This window comes from Onychomys torridus, chromosome X (genome assembly GCF_903995425.1).
Source record: "Onychomys torridus chromosome X, mOncTor1.1, whole genome shotgun sequence".
Taxonomy (NCBI): Eukaryota; Metazoa; Chordata; class Mammalia; order Rodentia; family Cricetidae; genus Onychomys; species Onychomys torridus.
This window is the reverse complement of record NC_050466.1, coordinates 58,888,550-58,913,617: the sequence shown is the minus strand read 5'-3', so window position 1 is coordinate 58,913,617 and position 25,068 is coordinate 58,888,550. Positions and strand designations below refer to the sequence as shown.

The 25,068-nt window shown below is 36.3% G+C and overlaps 1 protein-coding gene across 1 annotated transcript; it reads left to right on the top strand.

The window, feature by feature from the left end:
• Window positions 1-124: 124 nt before the first annotated feature.
• Fancb (FA complementation group B) lies at window positions 125-21,935 on the top strand. Its single transcript, XM_036175445.1, has 10 exons — window positions 125-186; window positions 2,911-2,973; window positions 3,318-4,325; window positions 7,343-7,495; window positions 8,416-8,508; window positions 11,656-11,784; window positions 12,727-12,890; window positions 20,317-20,729; window positions 20,842-21,076; window positions 21,527-21,935. Exons 3-10 carry the CDS (start codon window positions 3,387-3,389, stop codon window positions 21,933-21,935), a joined length of 2,535 nt encoding a protein of 844 aa, XP_036031338.1. The 5' UTR covers window positions 125-186; window positions 2,911-2,973; window positions 3,318-3,386.
• Window positions 21,936-25,068: the final 3,133 nt, after the last annotated feature.

The window sequence follows — 25,068 nt, the reverse complement described above, 5'->3', positions numbered from 1 at the left end:
TCTCCCCTGGCAACCGCCTCCATCAGGCTTCGCCTCCCGAGTTTTTCACTCTGCTATTGGGCCGGGTTTCCCAGCGTGCAATGCGCGGGCGGGAGGTTTGGAGTTGTTTAGTGCTTCTGGGACATGAAGATTAGGCTGCCTTGGAGAACTGTGTTTTCCTCCTGACCATTGCGGATACTTTGGATTGTGAGTGTTCTCTATATCCGGCGATTATTTCTGTTACGACTTTTTGTTGTAGTGTCTCGCATTATATTGCTGGCAGGCCTGGAACTTGGTCTTTAGCCCAGGTTGGCCTCAACTCTCAGACATGCTCCTGTTTCTGTCTCTCTCATGGAAATTACAGTTGTAGCGACCACTCTTGGTTGTGGAGTGTGAGACGCTTACAAGGCAAATGACTTTGAACTCCGAGTTCAAGTGGTTATAGAAGGTTAAAAAGAAAGTTGACGTGCTTGTTCTTAACAAGGTGGGGATAGGGCTATTATTTCTGCTATGTAAGTGACATTTGTGGTTGTCACAGCTCGAGAATAGAAGTGCATCTGATTTCTAATGAAAGCCAGGGGTGCTGCCAAAGTTGCAGGACAAGTCACAATGCTTATCCAGAGCAAAATGCAAACATTGCCAAGACCGGTAAAAGCTTAGATTTATAAAGTACTAGAACAAACTTTAGGTTTGGTGGTTTAGTTGAACATAACAATGCTACCTTTCTTAAAAATTGACAGATACTGAAGACTACTTCTATAAATTGTAAAAACAAAACAAAAGTGTTACCCTAGGGAATGGGGATATAACTCACTGGTACCGTGAATGTTGGAGGCCTGATGCTCAGTCTCCAGCAGCCCTTTACCTCCACCAAAAAGGAAAACCCAAGCCTTCCCTCATAAATCACTCATCTGTAGCTGGTTCACCACAGTAAGGCATTTAGCATTTTTTTCCCCACAGTGCCTCCTAAATTTACATTTGTATGGGAAAAAAATTGAACACATTGTTTAAAACTTGTTTGAAAATATTCATAAAAATATTTGAATAGCTAAAATCTCCTCTAGACTCAATTCCCACTTTGATACCCATACTTACTAAAATTTAACCATCATGATATGCAATACATTCCTTTTAACTGTAGTGTAATGTTCCATCTGTTTATTTTTCTACTGGTAATCATTCAAATTTGTAATTTTTATACTGCAAATAGTAGTGCAGTATATATTTTAGAGTAGTAGTATCCTTCCACTTGTGGGCCTGTTTCTCTTGGGTCAGGTCAGCAATGAAATTGCCAAAGATACACATTTCAGTTTATTGCTAGGCTAAATTCTATAGTCACTCTCTCTTTCATAAATGACTTTTTAATTATCCCCTATTAATCAACTTTGTTCCTCATTCATGTATTTTGTGCTGTCACTCAGATGTACCATTCTGTGATTTCTGCATTGTTAATTCATTCCATGTATTGTTACTTAAAAGAGTGACTCTGCATGTATAGCCACTGAAACAAGAGAGAACAACAGTTTTCTATGTCTGTTGAATTTAGAGGATGTTCCTTTGATTACATTGATTTTTCTCATTCTCTCACACTGCCTTCCTATAGGCTGTTTGTTCTTAATAGAGAAATGCATGCCATGGCAATATGATTAACAGGGTTGGCTCAAGAGGCAAAATGACTCTTTTCTAAATCAGCATTGCTGATTAGTATTGTAAGCATGGAGCAATGCTGCAACCTTGGAACAGTTTACCTTCATTAAAGTAAGGGATCAGAATTTATATAAAGGAACGATAAGGATATTTATTATGAGAGAATAGTTGTAAACCTGAAATGATGTAATTCCTGTATTGTAATGGACAGAGATAATAAGCACAAGTGATTGATCACAATTACTTAATTCTTCTGCTCATTATAGTTAGTTGTATTCACTCTCAATTTCCCCCTATTTTGAATACTAATAGTTTTCCTCGGGTCATAAAAATGTATTGTAATGTAAGAAGTATTTCTGGTTTTTCTTTCCATAGAGATTTCTGAGCTTTTGCTTTCATCATACAGCTTGTACAAACTGTTTTTAGGAAGCAGGGACCCAATTCTGCTGAAACCTAATTCAGCAATCAACATATTTAGGGAAGTCTGAGTTTCAAGACAAGTAACCCATTGATTAACTACATCTCATCCTAAAGGTGCTACTATAAACCCAAATTAGATTTAGTAGATTTGTAACAGAGAGGGAAGTAGTACTCATAAGAAATTTTCTGAACAAGAAAGATATCTGAAGTCATTTTTTTTTCAGTGCTCTCAGGGTCTCTCTAGTTTTCTGGAATAGTTCTCACCTTCTATCCTGCTGAGGCAGGGTCTAGTTTCTGCTGCTGCTTTGCACACTTCAGGCTTAGATGGCTTAGGGGGCTTTTGGGAGGTTCTCATGCTTCTGCTTCCCATCTCAACAAAGGAGTGCTGGGATGACAAGGCATACCACTGCATCAGGCTGGTTTTTACTTGGTGAAGTCTGATTCTCCCACTTGTATACCTTCCTAATGGAAGGTACTTTTAATAGAACTTCGAAATACAGCTTGCCATGCTGATAGCACATTCAGGTATCTTTTCTGACTTGGTTCTTCACAGTCTTAGAGTTGTTTAAGGGAGTATCACATTGTCACCAGGTTCATGATATGTATCTGTAATCCCAGCACTCTAGAGATAGAGGCAGAGGAATTATGAGGGCAGGGACAGCAAGGATCTTTTATATAGCAAGGCCTTCTTTCCATAGGATGTTTTGGTTGTGAGCCTAGCCTTTAACGGCTGAGCCATCTCTCCAGCCCCCATAGAATGTTTTGTAAGAAGTTTTAATATATTTTCTTCAAATGAAATGTATGATTACCTCTGTGATAATTTTCTAACGAAGTATGTTTTCTACTCTGCCTGTTCTATCCTAGGGCTACACCCTTATGCTACCATCATGTTGAAGCATATTTAGACTTTCCAAGCATTCCTGTTTTGTAAGTCAGTTTTTAGCATTAGTCTTTGTAGATGTTTCACTGTTTTTTTGTTTTTGTTTTTCTTTTCTGAAGTTGTCTGAAGTCTACCTGATAATGGTTTGGAGTCTTGGTGTTTGAAGTCATTAAAGCCTTTGAGTTTGGAAGCATAAATATATACCTACAATTTTATTTATTTGTCATTTACTATAACTATTTGTAATTTTTATTAATGTAATCATATTGGAATATTTAAGTTAGAGGAAGTAAAGTGATTATACTTGAACAATTATACTTAGCAGTTAAGACAAAACAGTAACCATGTAGGATTTAAAATGGAATTGAGTCCTTCTTTTTTTCCCCCTTAGGATTAAAGGCCTCAACTGGAATCCATTTGCATTTGGAACTGGATCAACACAGAGACTTGATGTATTAGAATGGCTGGCAAACAAGCAATGCCATTTAATGAGCAAGCAAAATTCTTGTGTTATAATGGGGAAATCCTTGTTTTTCATTTGTCCAAAGGAGGTTTTGCAGTGCCTACAGATACATCTGTATTATATGTCAAAAGGATGGTATTTGACAGAGAAACAGAAACATTTGTTCTGATATCCACGGGTTTTTTAAACATTAAGGAGAAAGCTTCTCATTTAAAAATTCTGTGTTGTAAATGTGTGTCAGATTTTAGAACTAGAGTTAACCTCCCTTGCATTTTGATACAATATACAAAATACAGTAGTAGAGCTTTCAAATATTATATACTGTTTCTTCACAATCCAAACAAATTTGAAAAGCATTTAAGTTTTAAACTTAACCATGCATTGGATGACAGCTTAAAGATCTTTGATGGCCCTATAGTTTTTTGGCAATATCTCGACAAATTCTTCTATATATCATCCCAAATTGGGAAAGTTACTAATATATCAGTTAAACTTTGCTCTATTGAGTGGGTAGGTGAGATTGAAAATTTTGGGGTAGTATTTTTGGGTCTAACAGAACCACCAGAGGCTAAATGTACCCATAAGCTTTCAGAATCAGATTATGAATTTTCCAATTCCAACCTTTGTGCATATGTTCTTAAAAGTGAAGAAATATTAAGCAATAGCTACCTTATCCCTCTTGCTTACAGTAGTGTAGTAACTCATGTGCATGTCTGTACAGCTGAGATGGTTGACAACCAGTTAAGAATGTCTCTGATTGCCCTTACGAAAAGAAATCAGCTTGTTTTGTTCCAAAATGGCATTCCTGTAAGAGTATGCCAGCTTCCATTTCTGGATCCTTGTTCAGTTCAAATTCTAGATTCAGGTAAAGGAAACCGATTTTTCATCGTGTCATTCAACTCCAAGGCGTGTGCTGTTTCAGAAAAGAAATTTAAGGTACAGTGTTTGGTCTAAATCTTACAGTAACTCACTTGGTAGTCTTGGGCTTTTCTTTTCCTGTGTTTGATTTGTTTCACTTTTTTGAAACAGGGCTGGGTCTTAATATGTAGTTCAGATGGCTTTACATTTTCGTCCTGCTTTCCTGAATCCTAGGGCTACACCCTTGGGCTACCATCATGTTGAACCATTTTTAGACTTTCCAAGCATTCCTGTTTTGTAAGTCAGTTTTTAGCATTAGTCTTTGTGGATGTTTCACTGTTCTTTTGTTTTTGTTTTTGTTTTTCTTTTCTGGAGTTGTCTGAAGTCTACCTGATAATGGTTTGGAGTCTTGGTGTTTGAAGCCATTAAAGCCTTTGAGTTTGGAAGCATAAATATATACCTACAATTTTATTTATTTGTCGTTTACTATAACTATTTGTAATTTTTATTAATGTAATCATATTGGAATATTTAAGTTAGAGGAAGTAAAGTGATTATACTTGAACAATTATACTTAGCAGTTAAGACAAAACAGTAACCATGTAGGATTTAAAATGGAATGAAACATTTGTAATATTAAATACTGAGCCTTTGCTATGAAGACCTTCTGTGAGAGGTTTTAGATAGTAGAATGAATACTTTATTAAATAATGAAACTATCTTTAATAGCAGTTTTGTCCCCATATGGAAAGTAACAATCTTTCTTTGTGGAAGCTATGAATCTGTTCATTCTGTTTCATTCCAAGAAGGAATTGAGGTAGCTTACAAAAAATACAAACAAGCATAAATTCAAGTAAATAATGAAAATGTAAGCCATCGTGCTCCCAGACCAGCTCTTCATAAAAGCCCCAGAGATATTTAATTCAGTGACAGGACTACATTTTCTCTTAGGCCTTCCTGCAAGTGGAAATTGTCTCTGCATGGTTTGACTCAAATCTGTTTAGTGACCATTTCAAATTTGAGGCTGTTGTCAGATATACACAGAGCATTGTGTTTTCAATAGAAGAGATTCATATGTTCTCTAGTTGTACTGTTTAATAGAGCCACTAGTCTCAGGAAGTTGTGCAGTATTTGAAATAGGAGTAGTCTGAATTAAAATATATTAAAAATGGCAAGTCGACCTGAGATAACAGACTTAGTAAAGGGCTAGGTATGGTGCTACATTGTAATGCCAACAATGGGGAAACCAAGGCAGAGAGCGTCAGTAAGACCTTGTCTTTGAAAAAAGATTTAGTGATAAATTTTGATTCTTAATTGATGACATCAAATTGAAATGGTAATGTTCTGGGCATACTGGGTTAAATAGACTAGGTTAAATAGTCAGCCCTCCCTATCTAAGTGTTCTGCAAACACTGATTCTGCCAATAGCAGATCTAAAATATTTGACAAAATCTGGGGTTTGTATTGAATATGAATAACATTTTTCCTTGTTTCTGTGCCCTAACAAGTACAGTATAACCAATGGAATGTTGTACTTTCATTGTATTTGACATTATAAATAATCTAGAGGTGTTTTAAAGTATATGGCAAGATATGTGTAAATTATTATTATTATTTGGTTTTTCGAGACAGTATTTCTCTGTGTAACAGACCTAGATGTCCTAGAACTCACTATGTAGACCAGGCTGGCCTCGAACTCAGAGATCTGCTTGCCTCTGCCTTCCTAGTGGTAGGATTAAAGACATTCACCACTATGCTTGGTTATATATTATATACAAATACTAAACCAATAAGCATCCACAGAGTCTTGATTCTACAGAGGGTTTAGGAGCTAATCTTCCACTTATATTGAGAGATGACTATATTACTTTTACATTTTTACTGAAAGTTTAAATTGTATGAGTGCTTCCCATTTTTGGTTCACTTGTATTTGTATTAAATAGCACTGTTTGAAAGATAGTCATTAGAAATATGCATATACATTCATGCATAGTTCTTTGATGTTTACATGTCCTAAGAATGTCAAAAGCAATACCCATAAAAATCTCACCAACATGATTACCTAAACATGTGCTGAACATGTTAACAAATTTTGATTGCCAGTGTCTCCTTTCCATAGTTCATTGTGCCCCATAATTGTGGGGAGACATGTGGGTTTTCAGATAGGCTGTCTCCCTGTACAAGTGAAGAATCACAGCTTTCGAAATTAATCCTGTAGGACCAGGATTGATATTTCATTATGTAGATTGAAATGCCTTATTTACATTCTTTCCAAAGTATAAGCCGCCTTCCTATGTCATCTAGATAATGTCCTTGGATTCTGGGTGGGAAGTGTAGCTCTTCTGCCCTCAGGAGATGATCTGATTCTTGTGGTGTTAAAAGCCTTTAGCTCTATGGACCTTTAAGGAAACTATTTTAAACTCCATGTCTCCTATTCTTTTATAAACTTAACAGATCATTCTATTTAATTAGAAAGCTTCTAGGTGTCCTGCTGTTAAGGATCCATTCATTTCCTTTTGTGTCCCTGATAATAACAATGCTTGTACCACCACCACTGGGGTTAGGCTGTTAAGTTCATCTTGAGCATATTTTACTTTGAGAACTCTTTAAACATGTACTGGTACCTTTGGTTATTCAGTGCTACTGAATTCCTTGGGGAATTAGTCTGATTGTAAACAGCGTGTTCACTGAGGCTTATGAGAAATAGGGTCATCCTTAAATTATCCATGCTAGATAAAGAATCTTCACTAGAGTTTTACTTATGCTAAATATTAGGCTTCCAAAGTTTTAGGTATGAGAAGTGATTGAATTTGTACATAGATCATAAGATTGGAACACAAAAATCAGAACTGTGATAGTCTCTAGATAAGCATTAATAAAATACGATATAAGCATTTTGCTATTTATAAAGTTGTCATAGTTCCTTTTGTTTTGGATCCTATAGTAGCTGTATCTTTAGCTTTTGCATTGCAACTTTCATCAGTCATTTGCAAGAATGAACTTAGCAGATTATAATTGCATGAAACAAAAAGACTTTCTAGTTGGTTTATATTTTTCCTTTCCATATTCCTCTTGTAACACTCCCATTCTTTCAGGTTGTTGCTAAGTGGGAACAACTTAGCTTAGTCCTGATAAATGACTTTGTTGGAGTTGGAACTGAACAAGTACTGGTCATTTTTGAGGATGCTCAGAACACAGATCGGCTGACTTCATTTGCATTAACAGATTTTGTCAGAATAAGCTATTCAGTAAGTGCTGTTTACATAGTATAGTTTAAGAGCCATTTTAGTACTTAAAAGCTTGATCCTCTATCTAAATAGTGTGTATCTCTATCTAAATGATTTCATACTTTTAACTTTAAAAGTATATAGACTTACTCCTTTAAATGTATACATTGTTGTTTTCAACAAATGTTATATAAATTGACCTTGCTTTTCATATAAACTTGTATTGTGGTATATGTTTATCTAAGGGTCACTCAAATGATGATAATGCTGTAAGCAAACTTTATTGTTGCTTCTGACATATCATTTTGTATCAACAAATAATATTGCATTAATTAAGGAATAAAAGGAATTGAAACTACTTCTTAGAAGAGGAAATAAGTGACTATGAAATGGCTCAGTGGCAAGGGTACTTTGTTGCCTAGCCTGATGACCTGAGTTGTGTGCCTAGAACCCACATGGTGGAAGGAGAAAGCTGACCTCCACAGGTTGTCCTCTGACCTCCACATACATGCTGGGTCACATGCTGTGGAACACTTCCAATCCCAGTAAAAAAAATGTAATAAATGTTTTCAAATACAAGAAAAAGGTGAAGCAATCTTGAAGTCTTTATCATAAGAGAAATTATTTTCCCTGAAGTTTCATATTTAAGTAGAATTAAAAATCTCTCTAAATTTTTTTCTTTTGTAAAATGAAGATATTGGTCCTTGCTCCAGGATTTTATAGAGAATAATGATACAATATACAAACTTGTGATACAGTATACAAAGTTTAGGTGGTAGCAGTAGGACCCATCGTGATACTTGCCCAGTTCCCAGATGTTGAAAATACATAATTTGTTTTTCATGAAGAACTGCCCTTTAGGTCAATAGTGATTGTAGTTTTTTTAATCCTCTGAATTTTCAATTTATTTCAAAACTTGTCTTGATATTTTCTGTTATTAGACTAAACCACTGGATTGCAGTGAAGACTCTTTTGCTGAAGAGGAACATGAGAATTATTCTTTGGTGCTCCCAGCACTGGAAGCACAATTAGAAGTTAGTGTCTCGATCTGCTGTTTCCTTCTGCTTTGGGATTAACAAGTTCTAACTGAAGTAAATAACATTGAAAAGGGCTGGTTACACTAGTCAGCAACTCAGTGTTTAGAAAAACGGTATTTAAGAGAGCTCCATATTTGGGGCACTGATGTAAAAAACTATCAATATTATGAAGGTGAGTGTGGTGTTGCAGGCCTGTGCTTTTAGCACTTGAGAGGTTGAGGGAGGCTAATTGTTAGTTTGAGTCCAGCTTTAGCTACACACAGCTCCAGGACAGCCTAGGCAACAAAGCAAGACCTGTCTCAAAAATAATAACCCAAACTACTGTGGTGTTCCATGTAAGTATGTTGTCTAGAAATGATAACTTTTTGTAGTAGGATTTAGTAGGGTTAACAAGCCATATGAGTGAAATTAACAGAAGCCCAGTTTTAGAAGGATCCTTACCCTCAGAATCAGTATGTCAAAGCTTCTTTCTTATAATGGCAGTGAGCATTATACAGGTTATAGCACATTAACAGACCTGTAACAGTCTACTCTCAATTTTTCCCTAGTAAACTTCTCTACAAAAGCTAGGCATGGTAGTACATGCCTATAACCCCAGCACTTGGGGGTAACAAGAGTTTAAGGTCAGTATATACCATATTCCAAGCCAGCATAGGTGAGACTTTCTCAGACAGACCATGAAAAATCTCTACAAAAGAATTACTGCTTTTGGTTAAATATACCAGCTGTATTAGTTTTCATTACTGGCAAAGTTCCTAACATAGGATCTAAGGCAATGTTTTTCAACCTGTGGGACATGACCTTTTTGGGAAGTCAACCCTTTTGCAGGGGTTACATATCAGATATCCTACATATCAGATATTTATACTATGATTCAGAGCAGTAGAAAAATTACAGTTATAAAGTAGCAACAAAAATAATTTTTTGGTTTGGAGGTCACCACAACATGAGAAACTGCATTAAAGGGTTGCAGTGTTAGAAAGGTTGAGAACCACTGTTCTAAGAGAAGAATTTCTTTTGGATCACAGTTTCATATATCTCAGTTCTTGGCTGGATAGCTGCAGTTGTTTAGGGCTTGAGATAAGCCAGAATATCGTGACAGCAGGAGTGTGGTGGAGCACAGCTGTGCATTGCATGGTAGCCACAAGGTGTCTCATGGTAGCCACACAGCAGAGAGTGTGCTTGTGTTAATGTTATTTCTCCTCTCCCCTTATAACTTTCATACCCTTTGCCTATGGGGTGATGGATGCTGCCTCACATCCAGAATGGGTCTTGTCCCCTTTAGTTTATTATTTTGGAAATACCTTCACAGATCCTGTGCTCTTAAGTTTTTTTGTCAACTTGATAGAAGCCAGGGTCATCTGGGAAGAGGAAGGTCTTTTAGAGATTAACTATTCCTCCCCTCCTCCTCATTTTGTGTATGATGAAGTAAGTAAGTGTCTTAGAGCTAAAACTAGAGTCCATTGCATCAACATAGTTGTTAGTATGGAAAAAATGGAGGACCCATACCTTGAAGAAACTGGTGAGCATGTAGCAAGATGCTGATAATCATTGTTTATAATGCCCCACACCTAGACATTAACACAGATCCTCATCAAAAGAAGTGAATTGTGTTCATGGGATGAAGTGCTGTAGAGAACCAAGAAGGAAAGATATTTAGCTATTAGGGACAACACGACCAACCTTAAAATCTGATGTACACATAATGGTTCAATTTAAGAAGTGTTCAGAAAACATACAAGACTACAAACACTCTATAGGAACATGTAGGAAAAAAAAGGTAAACTCAGAAGACAAGCAAGGAGTCCACATAGTGTTGCCTTCTGGTTAGAAAAAGACATTTGTGACTATTCAGGCCTCCCAGCCTGCTTCCATATACTTGGATATAGTTTTGTGGGTGCTGACATCATTTTTAGTCTTCAAACTTTTCCAAATTGTGGCATTTGGGGCATGTATAGTAGCATCACAGTCAGGAATATTAAAGCAAGGCTCAGTGTCATGCAGGGCAGTTTGTCCATATACTGGGTTTTTGTTCGGGTTTCTGGTTATAAGGAGATGAAAGAAAATAGTCCTTAACATACATGGCAAAATTCTGGAAAGGTAAGCCATCTATTGGTTGCAGGATTATGTGTATAAAAAAAGGAGGGGAATGCTTTATTGACTAAATTTCTTCCAGTGAACTTAGTTTTATGGCTTAATAATCAAACTTCACAATATTTTAAACTAGAGATTTGCTATTTTGTCCTGGAGCACAGGGGACATGATGAGAGAAAGAACTGAGAGAAGCCAGTGTTAATTTCAGAGGGTTGCTTTTCAGTCAGCCCACCTTAACTTGATACATCCACCCCCACCCAAATGACAAGCAACCAAGTACCTGAGCAATGGACTGGGAGCATTATGAAGCAAGTAGGAGATGTTTCAAAATGGTAGCTACACTTTACACACTTTGTAATGAGGTAAGGTAAATAAGGTAAATAATTCAGTCTCCCTCCTCCACCTTCTAGTGATTGATTAAAAAAATCTTTAGTTCAAAAGAAAGGAACCCAAGTGGTTTTTAAATATGGAAAGACATTTTCTTAGAAGCTGGATTAATATTTAAACAGCCTCACATGTCTGTCTAAATGAAACAACTGTCAATTCAACAAGACTATTTACACTTTGAGTGAAAAAATATATTCCAGGGTTTTTTCATCCTTAGAGCTGAAATCTAATTATCTTGCACAATAAAAGAAATGTATTGCCCTATTCCGTGTTCTGAGCCAAAGTTAGTTTCTTCCATAGTTTTCAGTAGATGTTTTTGTCAGTAGAGTTGACTAGGAAAAAACAAGCATAAAACAGATTGTGGCCATTGTTCTGTTGGAGGCCTCAGTTTTATTCATAGTGATACATGTTATTGAACTCAGCATTGAAATGGATGCTAATGTATTAGTATGCTCAGTTTGGTGCATAAACTCCACAGCAGTTACTTCCATGACTTCCTACAAGCACAAAGCTCTTCTTTTGTAAGAGAAAGAGAATCTATAAACAAAAGAGCTTTGCTCTAAAGTGTTCTCTGCAGAGCTTATGTGCACAAAGTACTTCCTAAATTAATGACATGTCCACTTTCATTTGACACTCTGCTAACTTTTTCTTTCTACTTTACAGGCTTCATTTGTTTCTCTCAACAAATTACAGAAACATATCTCACTTAAGGATAAATTTATTGCAAACTCTTGGAAGGCTCTATTAAACTCAGTTTATGGGAAAGTTGATAGTACATCAAGTGATGAGGAGGTAAAGTTAATCATGTGACTATCATTTATTCAATTGACAATGTACAATCTATTTGAGTTATTTAAATTAGAATAAAGGAGAAGATATTGCTTACTGGATTGAAAAGAAGAGTGACAGGGTAGACTTTCATAATATTGACAAACATTTGTTCAAGGAACCAATATCAGTCTGTTGAAGTATAAACTCAGCTCTGCCACTTTGTAGCTGTGTGACTTCAGGCAAGTTCTTAACCTCTCTGTAGCTCAGTTGTATCTGCAAAATGTAGAGAACGATACAACCAATAAAGGAGGCTGTGGTTATTGTGAGGATTGGTGTACAAATGGTATTTAGACATAAAAATAAAGATTCAATAAGTAATACAGCTATTTCCCTAACTCTGGTTTCTGTTATTGTTACATATTTATGGTAATGACTTGAGAATGGGCTGGACAGTAACAATCAAATTTCAGCAGAATTAGATTTGAGCTCAGTGCAAGTTCCAGATTGGATTGTTTTCAGTATATTTGTGGTATATATTATCAAACTTCATTAAAATCCAGTTTTTTGTCCCCACTAGCTCTGTATCAGATAACTCATCTTCCAGTCATGATTCTTGACCTGAGCATATAATTATGTTTCATGAATTTTATTTTAATAAGATATGTATAACCTATAACTTTTTATCTATTATATAATATTTATTATTAATTATTATTCTGTATTATAATTTATTTTAAAATACTTCTGTGGTGTCCAGCCTTTTGACATTGCAACATGACATCATTTACAAATGTGTTGGGCTACATTCATAGTTATTTTGAGAAGCATGTGGTCTATGGGTCTTGGGGCTGGGCATGCTTCTTCATGCTATAAAAGCCACAAAGCTGATCTTCCTTATATACCTTTTGATTCATTCTGTGCATTTTTTTTGTAGTCACCTATTTTGACACATTTTTCTTTAAGGACTGCCTTGTTCCGTTCTATGATGAAGATGAAAATAGTGTCCATACCCCTGAGGAGAAGTCATCAGAGAATTTTCAAGAGCCAGAACACATTGTAGAACAGACATGGTGTCGTGTACTAGATGATGACTTAGTTGTTGGGATGAAAGTCACATCTTTGAAACTGTAAGTAAATTTTAACGTAATAATGCTATCTATGTTAATGATGCATACCAATCCTGTCTAATAGAAATTAATGAAAGGCACATCTTCAAAAGTGTAAGTAAATTTTAATGTAATAATGCTATGTTAATGCTGCATACCAACCCTGTCTAATAGAAATTAATAAAAGGCACATAGAATTTTAATTGTTCTAGTAGCCATATTAAAAATTGAAATAAAAGCAAGTGAAATTAGTTTCAGTATTTTATTGGGTACCCTCCATGCAAAGTTTCATTTTAACATATAATCCGTACAAAAACTATTAATGAGGTACTTGTTTTCATATTGAGCTTTTGAAATTTGGTTTGTCTAACATGTTTTAATTCCCACCTGCCATGTTTCTACTGTTTAGTAGCTGTATGTGTCTTGACCAGCAATGTTCTACAAATATCCATTTTATACAGATACATTGAGTTTATTTGAGGAGCATGGCATTTATAAAATTAAGATGATATTCTCAGAGTGGAGATAATTAAAGAGTACATGGAATGTTTTATCAAAGCATTGAGAAGAATTAGGACCATGTAGAAACTTTAAACTAGCATGGACTAGAGAAAGTTTAGTTAAGTAACTAAATGTCTGATAATAGAAGATTTTTCTTCTTGGGCTGTTGAAATCATGGAGAGGGAAATAATATCTCTACTGTCTGAAGCCGAGAGAAAAGCTTTCCCACCAGAACAGTGAAGCACAGATGTGCATACAGACAAGTTGGAGAGACTCTGCTAGTTTCTTTGACTGTAACAGTGTGGAGTTCAAACAACGTACCTAGTAATTTGGGGTTTCTACTTGATCTTGTTTCAGTGAGTTCCTTTTTATTTCACTGCAGCCTAAGTTGATCTAGAACTCTGTTTTGCCCAGCCTGGCTTCAAGCTCTTGATCCTCAGGTCCCAGCCATCCCAGCACCAGGATTCCAAGTGTGTTACCATGCCTGCCTGTTCACTGACTTCCAAAGGTGTTTGAGGTGATGGACCATGCAGGTTTTGGGTTTTTTTGTTTCATGTAGTGAGTTAGGTGAATCCGTTTTCTAGTCTAAAACTAATTTTTCAATCCTGAGTTTTTAAACCCAAATTCATTATATAGTTTTGGTGCATTAATAATAGATTTGGTTTCCTCATGTTTGGTCAAGAATATTTGCATTTGTGAACACAAGTGAAGTCATCTTGAAATTTCCTTCAATAATATTTTCTTGCTTTTAGTCCCAAGGCTGTAACAGTTTGCTCATTTGTTCATATTCATTTATTCATGTCGAGGCTTGTTTTGTTTCCTAGGCTAGCCCAAAATTCCTGGTTTAAGTCATCCTGTCAGCTCAGCCTCCCAAGAAGCTGGACCATTTGTTTTGTTTTTCCTGGTCTGTGGAAGAGTGTATAAAATCCAAATGATTTGGGCTTTGCCATTTGGTTGTACTGATCTGGAAAGCAGTGGATTATGAGAAAATTCTTAACTGGTGATCAATTTCTCTAAAAGTTGTGGATAATTCAGATTTTATTCTTAAAAACCATTTACTTATATTTTTCTAGTAATTTAATGCTGATACATAAAATATTTATCAACTGTGTCGTCAGCAGTTTTCATTCTAAATCTTGTATCTGTTCATGAGCAATTTTTCAGAATTGTGTTCATTTTATTTAGACTTTTCAATCGAATAATTTTGTTTTAATGATTTATAATTTTGAATTGTTTCCTAGATTTTAAAATTTCTAGTCCTTCATTTTCTTACTATTTTAGGCTTATACTATTGTTCTTTTTATAACTGTTTCATTATAACATGATTGAATGTGGATTTCTTTATATTCTCCATTAGGCTGTTAAACTTCTAGATTTGAGAGCTTCCTTTTTTTTTTTTTAAAGCAGTTCAGGAAAGATACTAGAAGTGGTGTTACGCTTGTTCTTTCTGTATTCCATGTTTAATAGCCTATCTGTTCATCTCATTGGCTCCTAGGTCATGTCTCCTGATATAGTCTATTCACTAATTTTATCTCCAGTTTTCTAGTCCACTATTTATTCCACATTTTTATTTACATTTGTTCTATTTACCCCTTCCTAGGTTCACCTGGTCATGTTTTATTGTCTCACAATTTTCAAGCTTTTTATTTCCTTAATATGGTGAACATGATTACTTTTTAAATGCTTTTTATGTATAGAAAATTTCAAACATACCAAACAGCATGGTGACATCACCTCATGACTCAGTTCCAAAAATTAACAAATTATTACTAATCTTGTTATATATGCACGTTTATTTACAACCCTCCAGATTATTTTGGAGCAAAAGTATGTCATCTGTAAGTATTTTAACACACACACACACACACACACACACACACACACACACACACACAAACAGTGAGAACACTAAAAATGTGTTCGGCTAACAATAGTTCTCTCAGGCAATGTTCATATTTACCTCTTATCTTGAATTTAAAATAAGTTTTTAAAACATAAGCCAAATAATATTTATAAATTGGACATGGCTTTTTATACATCCCCATAATCTGTACACACTCCTTTCTTGTGTATATGTTGTTTTTTCTTGTAATGTATATTTTGAAGTAACCAAGCGTTTTTCCCTGTAAAGTTCAATGCCCCCGTAAATGAGAAGTTAGATCTTGAAGCTGAGTCATTGACTAAATGTTTGAATTTATATTAAAAGAATACTGAATACATCAGAAAGCATGTGAAAATGCTTTGGGATTTATCAGCCAGAATAACATTGTTAAGAACAGTTCTTCAGGAGTTAGATACATATGCCCTTAAATGATGTGATTTGTGATTAGAAACAAAAGCCTGGTCAGAACAAGATGTTTGTTTGTAGATCAATGGATTGTTCTATCTGGGGATTTTGTATATTCTAAGATAGGAGCTGTCTTTTGTTGGTTGGTTGACTGTGGGGGTTTTTTCTTAGTGATAAAACCTAACATAAATCCATGCTGATACTTCCAATTTGGAGACTTACAGTCTTATCACTACCAGTGTTGTAGCTCAGTTTCTCCTGTTCTTGGTGAAAAATCCCAGCACTCAGTTACACCAAAAAAATTACTCTTTCTTCATTACACAATCTGTATATGATAGTAATGAAATCAAAATATCAACAGTAAGATTATTACAGGTTGTTTCTTTAAAGTTCTTTGTGTAATCTTATTTATTATTATTATTATTATTATTATTATTATTATTATTATTATATTTGTGTTTTAATTTTACACATCAGCCATGGGTTGCCCTGTCCTCCCCACTCCTGCCCCCATCCCCACCTTCCCCCCATCCCCTCCCTTCCATTCCCATCTCCTCCAGGGTCAAGGCTCCCCGGGGGATTCATTTCAACCTGGTGGATTCAGTACAGGCAGGTCCAGTCCCCTCCTTCCAGGCTGAGCAAAGTGTCCCTGTGTATTCCCAAGGTTCCAAACAGCCAGCTCATGCACTAAGGACAGGTCCTGGTCCCACAGTTCAAGCTATTTGGATGCCTCCCAAACAGTTCAAGCTATTCAATTGTCTCACTTATCCAGCGGGCCTGTTCCAGCTGGGGGCTCCACAGCCTTTGGTTCATAATTCATGTGTTTCTATTCGTTTGGCTATTTGTCCCTGTGCTTTTTCCAATCTTGGCCTCAACAATTCACGCTCTTACAGTCCCTCCTCTTTCTCGACAATTAGACACCTGGAGCTCCACCTGGGGCCTGGCTGAGGATCTCTGCATTCACTTCCATCAGTTATTGGATGAGAGTTCTAGCTCAACTGTTAGGGTGTTTGGCCCTCTGATCACCAGACTAGGTCAGATCAGGCTTTCTCTCGACCATTGCCAGCAGTCTACAGAGGATGTATCATTGTGGATTTCAGGGAACCTCTCCAGCACTCTGCCTGTTCCTGTTCTCATGTGGTCTTCATTTATCATGGTCTGTTATTCCTTGTTTTCCCTTTCTGTTCTTGATTAAGCTGGGATCTCCTGCTCCCCTAAGCTTTCTTTCCCTCAAACCTTGTCCTTCATTACTCCCACTGTAGTCCAGGTTGTTCATGTAGATCTCATCCATTTCTCTGTCATTGGGTGATCCCTGTGTCTTTCCTAGGGTCCCATTTTCTCTAGCCTCCCTGGAGTTGTGTAGCAGTCTAGTCATTTTTGTTTTACATCTAGTATCCTCCTATGAGTGAGTACATACCTTCTGAGTCTGGGTTACCTCACTCAGGATGATTTTTTCCAGATCCATCCATTTGCCTGCAAACTTCATGATGTCATTGTTTTTCTCTGCTGAGTAGTACTCCATTGTGTATGTGTACCATATTTTCTTTATCCATTCTTCAGTTGAAGGGCATCTAGGTTTCCAGGTTCTGGCTATTATAAACAATACTGATATGAACATAGCTGAGCAAATGTCCTTGTGGTATGATTGAGCATTCCTTGGGTGTATGCCCAAGAGTGCTACAGCTGGGTCTTGGGGGAGTTGGATTCCCAATTTTCTAAGGAAGCGCCATATTGACTTCCAAAATGGCTGTACAAGCTTGCATTCCCACCAGCAGTGGAGGAGAGTTCCCCTTGCTCCACATCCTCTCCAGCATAAGCTGTCTTCTGTGCTTTTGATCTTAGCCACTCTGTCAGGTATAAGGTGGTATCTCAGAGTTATTTTGATTTGCATTTCCCGGATAATTAGGAATGTTGAGCAATTCCTTAAATGTCTTTCAGACATTTGAACTTCCTCTGTTGAGAATTCTCTATTTAGTTCTATAGCCCATTTCTTAATTGGACTGTTGGGAATTTTGATGTCTAATTTCTTGAGTTCTTTATATATTCTGGATATCAGCCCTCTGTGAGATGTGGGGTTGGTGAAGACCTTTTCCCATTCTGTAGGCTGTCACATTGTCTTGTTGACCGTGTCCTTGGCTCTACAAAAGCTTCTGAGTTTCAAGAGGTCCCATTGATTTATTGTTTCACTCATTGTCTGTGCTACTGGTGTTATATTTAGAAAGTGATCTCCAGTGCCAATGCGTTCGTTAGTACTTCCTACTTTCTCTTCTATCAGGTTCAGAATAACTGGATTTTTGTTGAGGTCTTTGATCCACTTGGACTTAAGTTTTGTGCACAATGACAGATATGGATCTATTTGCAGCCTTCTACACATTGACATCCAGTTATGGCAGCACCATTTGTTGAACATGCTTTCTTTTTTCCATTGTACATTTTTGGCTTCTTTGTCAAAAATTATATGTTTATAGGTATGTGGGTTAATGTCAGGGTCTTCAATTCAATTCCATTGGTCCACATGTCGGTTTTTATGCCAGTACCAAACTGTTTTTTTTTTTTTTTTTATGGTAGCTCTATAGTAGAGCTTGAGGTTGGGGATTGTGATGCCTCCAGAGGTTGTTTTATTGTACAGTATTCTTTTGGCTATCCTGGGTTTTTTGTTTTTCCATATGAAGTTGAGTGTTATTCTTTCCAGATCTGTGAAGAATTGTGTTGGTAATTTGATGGAGATTGCATTGAATCTGTAGATTGCTTTTGGTAAGGTCCCATTTTTACTATGTTAATCCTGCCTATCCATGAGCATGGGAGCTCTTTCCATTTTCTGACATCTGCTTCAATTTCTTTTTTCATGGACTTAAAGTTCTTGTCATATAGGTCCTTCACATGCTTAGTTAGAGTAACCCCAAGGTATTTTATATCATTTGTGGCTATTGTAAAGGGTGATGTATCTCTGATTTCCTTCTCAGCCTTTTTGTCTATTGTATATAGGAGGGCTACTGATTTTTTTTGAGTTGATCTTGTATCCTGGTATGTTGCTGAAGGTTTTTATTAGCTGTATCAGTTCCTTGGTTGAATTTTTGGGGTCACTCATGTATACTATCATGTCATCTGCAAATAGGGAAAGCTTGACTTCTTCCTTTCCAATTTGTATCCCCTTAATCTCCTTATGTTGTCTCATAGCTCTGGCTAGAACTTCAAGTACTATATTGAATAAGTATGGGGAGAGGGGACAGCCTTGCCTTGTTCCTGATTTTAGTGGTATTGCTTTGAGTTTCTCTCCATTTAATTTGATGTTGGCTGTTGGCTTGCTGTAGATTGCCTTTATTATGTTTAGGTTTGTTCCCTGTATTCCTGATCACTCCAAGACCTTTATCATGAAGGGGTGTTGGATTTTGTCAAATGCCTTTTCTGCATTTAGTGAGATGATCATATGGTTTTTTTCTTTGAGTTTGTTTATATGGTGTATTACATTGACGGACTTCCGTATATTGAACCACCCTTGCATCCCTGGGATGAAGCCTACTTGATCATGGTGGATAATAGTTTTGATGTGTTCTTAGAGTCTGTTTGCCAGAATTTTATTGAGTATTTTTGCATCAATGTTCATGAGGGAGATCGGTCTGTAGTTCTCTTTCTTTGTTGCATCTTTGTTTGGTTTAGGAATCAGAGTAATTGTAGCCTCATGGAAAGAGTTTGGTAATATTCTTTCTGCTTCTATTGTGTGGAGCAATTTAAAGAGTATTTGTATTAAGTCTTCTTTGAAGATCTGGTAGAATTCTGCAGTGAAACCATCTGGTCCTGGGCTTTTTTTTTTTTTTTTTTGGTTGGGAGACTTTTAATGACTGATTCTATTTCCTTAGGTGTTATTGGACTATTTAAATGGTTTATCTGGTCTTGATTTAACTTAGGTATGTGGTACCTATCCAGAAAATTATCCATTTCTTTTAGATTTTCCAGGCTGGAGAGATGGCTCAGCTGTTAAAGGCTAGGCTCACAACCAAAATATAAGTGTAATCTTTAGTATAACCCAGTAGGTAGTGAAATTCCTATCTTTGGTATGCATCACCATTCCTTGATAACGTGATAGAGTTGGAATGTGCCTCAATAAACCTGAGTCATATTTGTCAATTATGAGGAGTATCAATCACAAAATCTTTTGTGAAAGATAGAAAATAATTTATATTTAACAGTTAAATTTCAAATTACTCGGGGAAGGTTTACTTCAGAGCCATTTTATTCTAAATTATTACCAGAACTTAAAAATGAGTAATTTCTTTTTATTATTTCAATAAGATTCATTTACTGATAATTTCATAGAATGTATTTTCATCATATTAAGCCTCCTCCCTCAGCTCCTCCAAGATCTACCTCCACCTCCCTACCCACCAAACTTTATGTTATTTCCCTTTTTTAAAAACTCAGGAAATCTAGTTTGTATTATCCAACTCCTCTTAGGTGTGATTGATGTACCTGACATCACAGACCTTTTCAAGTCTGTGTGGCTTTTACTCCCAACTCTTTAAAATTTTGCATTGAAATGATTTTTTGTAGGGAAGGAGAGAATAAATGTTTTCTTGGGGTTTTTTTTGTAAACATTTAATCATTCATTTGATTCTTTTAAAAGAAAATGCAGAATAAATGAAAATCTTGTTTTTTTCACAGATCGCCTAATAAAATGACTTTATCACTGATAATGGATCAAGGCAACAGGTCCAGCTTTCAGCTTATGAAGTGTCAAAGTCAGGTGACTAGGTTGAGTATGAGCTCTCACCCAGAAGCATACTTGATGCCAGTGGAAACAGGAGCAAAGAGAAAAAGGATCAAGTTGACCTCTGGGATCAAGTGTGAACAGTCCTGTAAGACAGAACCTACACACATAATTACTGCCGTTACGTCCCTTTCACCACTTTTAGTATTCAACAAATTGTGTTGCACTTTACTGTTAAACATTAGTGACAGAGATAATGATAAAAATACTGTGGATGATTATATGGTATGTGGCAACCTGGATTTTAATCTACAAGAACTTTTTAGTATGAACCACCTACTGGCATTCCCAAAGAAGCAATCAATAGGTAATTGGAGGGGTAATTTTTTTGTTGTTGCTTAATTGAATCAGAAGATTTTGAAATTGGTTGATAGTAGACAGAATTTAAGGATGGGATTTGTGATGTGCTTTTCTTGTAGAACATATGGAAGATCTTTTCTCACTTCTTGCAGTATTGCACAAATACTGTTTTCTTGTCTCCTCACCTGCCCATGCCCCAAATCTAATGAAGATGTGGCTCTTGAAACACATGAAATGTGAAATCATCAACGACTTTAGAGAAATATACCTTTATAAAAAGCTTCGAAGTTGTGGGGCACTCTTCTCTTGGAAGCCAAGAACAATATTTGAAGGAATTTTAACTGTATACTGCAGGTAATATATATCCAGTTCAAACCAATTCAGAAAAGTTTGTGTGTCTGAGTTGTCTAATAACAATCTCTGTGTAGAATTCTGTGTTAGGACATGTTACAATCATGGCCTGGTATTGCTTGAATGGATAGAAATTTGATGTCTTTTCTTTAGTTTTTTTGTTTTATATTTTTTTTAGAATTTACTCCTTTTCTATAGTGAATTTTCAGTAATTACTGTGTTGCTGTTATTACTGAGCAAAAGATACATAATCAGGCCAGTAATTTGACTGCTACTAAGTTAATTAGTACAGGATATGTATACTGATCTAGTCACAATTTTATTAATGAAAGCATGCATTTTTCATTGTTGATCTTAGTGTTTATGAATAATTATAAATTGGTTACTATAATATGTTGCGTGTGACTCTTGTGTCCATTGCAGTTGTATCACATCTTTGTCTTTTATTTTTAGGAACCAAGGAGTTTTATTCCAGTGTCTTGACCATCTCTTCAAAGTGCTTCCTGAAAAATGTTTCTTCAAATACCTGACATTAGGAACCGAGGATGCCCTAATGAATCATTTGTCATCCACTTTGGAGCAGGAACTAGTTACGTTTTCTTCTCTTTCTACTTCTGCCTTTGAATATGTTAGAGATGGATTGATGCATCAGTATAAGCCAAGCAAAACAAGTAATAGTGCCACAAGTGCCTCAGAGGGAAAGGCCAAAATCCATCTGCACAAACAAGAAGTACAGAGAGAAAGACTGATACAGGACTTGAATCTGAAAGTGAATGGTGCCAGCTATGCGGAGATGACTTTGGCATTAGCTAAGACTCAGTTGAAATCAGACCTTATTGCAGAGAAACTGGCCAATTTGTAATTATACTTTTAAAATCTTGTTTTAAAATGTTTCAACTGTCATAAAGTGTTGGTTTCACTTGTTATCCTTTGTTAATATAAAGATTAAAACTTACTATAATCCCTAGGGTCTTGTTTTTGTTTCATTGTTTTTGTGTATGACATAGGATCTCATTCTATAATTTAGGTTGTCCTATAATTCATTATGGATCCTGTACTGGTCTTACTTAGGATTTGCACGAATCTACCTACCTCAACCTCCTGAGTAGCAAAATTATAGGTGTGTGCTCTATTTTGAGTATTGATGACATAATATGGTATTTCCAATAGAGCAGCAGTTTCTAACGTTGTCATTTTGTCTCCCTTTGCTCCTACTTTCTAATGTAAGGGGCCATTTGACTATGTCTGGAGACTTCCTGTGTTAGAATTTGTAGAGGAAGGTTTATGTTTATATAATCACAAAAACTGAGACAAAATAAGAATGTGTAATAGTGGCACTTTGGAACGGATGATTATTTCTTGTGGGGCTTTGTTTTATGTTAGTAGGAAGTTCTCGGACTTCTTGTACCCACTAGATGCCCGTTACATTCCCTACCTACCTTTGCAGGGAGTTAAGGCCAGGATCCTATGAAACCTTCTGCTATTCAAGGATGGCCCACACAGCAAAGAACTAAATCCAATAATCCAAAGAACTAAAATGTCAATAATTTAGATTTGAGAAATCTTTTCTTAAATTTACCACTTAAGTAAAAATATTTTGCTCAATGTTTTTTAAAGCTTCTTCTTGTGTATTCTGCTTAGTAAAACATGGCATATAAAAAAAAACAACTTCAAATGGATGAAGTAAATTGGGTTGTCAGAAGTCACTTTTATATATACCTAGCCCTTCTGGAAAATTAAATGTAATAGTGAGTGAGATCAGTTTGTGAGGCTCTGGTTATATTGTATTAGACAGCCACTCTGAAATTATACAACTGTAGGAATGCAAAGAACTTGGGACATTTTTCTTAAAAGAACATCTCTCTCAAATGTCTAAGAGTACCTCACAAGCTACTAAACTATCAGAAGTAAAATTGTGGGGCTGGGCAGAGCTTAGTGTATAAAATAATTTGCCCTGCAAGGCTGGGGACCTGAGTTCTGATCTTGGCATCCTATGAGAGCTGGATGCAGAAGCATGCTCCTATAAATGCAGTGCTCCTACAATGAGATGAGAAGTGGAGATAGGAGAATTCCTAGAAACTCACTGGGAGGGGTAGCTTGATACCTATGGTGGCAAACAATAAGACTCCATCTCAAACAAGATAGGTGTACAGCACATATTCCTGTACGTACACACACTTTTCATGCAAAAAAATTGAAAATGCTTTTGATGCCTTCTGAATTCCAACTGGAGGCAAAAACTAAAATACAAAATTCTAATTAAACTAAAGAATATAGTTCTCAATAGAAATAGAAAATTTAAAATAAGTGAAACTTCATTAAAGAACTGATGTATAAGGTCTAGTGAGAGACATTTGAAAGAGATAAAAATTCAACCTTCTTTCTCTTCCTGAAAAAGAATTGAAAAAGAATGTGTGTAGTGTGTGTGTGGGTGTGCAAGTGCCACGGTATCCATGTGAAGTTCAGAGAACACTTTTGGGAGTCGTTCTCCTTCTACTATGTGGGTCTAGGGGATTAGACTCGGGTCATCAGGCTAGTGCCTCTACCCATGGAACCATCTCACTAACACTGAAAAAGAATTCTTAATAACAAGAGTGTCAGGAAAAGAAAGGAAGGGGGCAGGTGTGGGTCCCTTTGGTTTCACAGTCTTTGACTAAGATGCTGACTGTCTTCTCAGTTGAAAGCTAAAGCTGATTACACAAAGTGACACCTCATGTTTGCAATCATGAAGTTTTAACTGCTCCCATGCTTTCCTGGTAACTAATGATCTGGGCATGCCAATGGTTTCAAAAGAATGCAGGTTATTTTCTTGACAACTGTCAGTTTGCCCAAATCTTGTAGAGAAAAAATTTCTAGACATCTTAAGTGTGACAGTTGTTTAGCTCTGGGCCTAGATTTAGTGAGGGGTCAAGAAATATAATATTATTGACAGACAGCTGTATGCCTACCAGCAATCTTGAAGGACATATAAATACATTCCTATGCATATCTGTGCATACATAAGGTTAATTTGTTTTTTCAGTATTAGGGGTTAAGCCTAGGTTCCTCTACCAGCTAAGCAAATGCTCTACCACTCAACTATATATACTCAGCACTCTTACTTTAAAAAAAACTAATATATTTTAATTCAAATATAATTACATCATTTACCCTTTCCTTTTCCTCCCTCCCTCCACCCTGTCTCATGTCCCCTTCTCCCATTTGAAGAACACAGCATGCTTGCTTCTAAGGACAGTTGGTACAGTGGAAAGACACACAAATTGGGTACTTCATTGAGTTCTTCCAAGGGCTTCTCTTCGCCATTTGGGGTTATCTGTATCTGTGATTTCAGTTGCTTACTACCTCAACAACAACAAAAGCCTTTTTTCCCTTTGATCCATGTTCTTAGTCACATCTTCAAAGTACATCTACCTTTTATTAGTATATTAAAGAAAGAGCCTTAATTTATACCCACAGGTATTTTGCATTTTAGATGCTAATAACATATTATACCACTGAGACAAAAGTCTTCTGGCTTCAGTCTGTTGGTCACCTTTTAGGACCTCATTTCGGGAATCTATCCTGCCCATTGTATTCAGTGGGACCAGGTCCTGTTTATATACTGGTTTTTGGTAGTAAGGCACGGTGCTCTCACTGGTGGAATATTGGCCGTGTACATTTATGAGTGGCTTTTCTGGATGAAAGTACTTGTGCTAGGGAGGTGGTGTGTGGGGTGGGGGTGGGGGGCTGGGAGGAGTGGGTGGAGGGGAAAACTGTGGTGGGAATATATTGTATGAAAGAAGAATAAATTTAAAAAGAAAGTACTTGGGGCTGTTCAACATCATGGCCTTGAGTTCAGCTAGGAAGTTCTTTCCCACCTTTAACTTCATCTTTCATTATCCATTTCTTCACAGTAGTAGTCAATTTGGACAAATCATAAATAGTGTTATTGTCAGTAAAAGCATAGCACTTGTCGTCAAAATGCTTAGCATTAGTCCTTACAAGTTCAGTTGGAA

Excerpts from the sequence above, each read along its gene's own strand:
- Fancb (XM_036175445.1), top strand. The coding sequence starts at position 3,387 with ATGGCTGGCAAACAAGCAATGCCATTTAATGAGCAAGCAAAATTCTTG. Across the intron at positions 4,326-7,342 it reads TTTCAGAAAAGAAATTTAAG|GTTGTTGCTAAGTGGGAACA; the intron begins GTACAGTGTTTG and ends CCATTCTTTCAG. Across the intron at positions 8,509-11,655 it reads CACTGGAAGCACAATTAGAA|GCTTCATTTGTTTCTCTCAA; the intron begins GTTAGTGTCTCG and ends TCTACTTTACAG.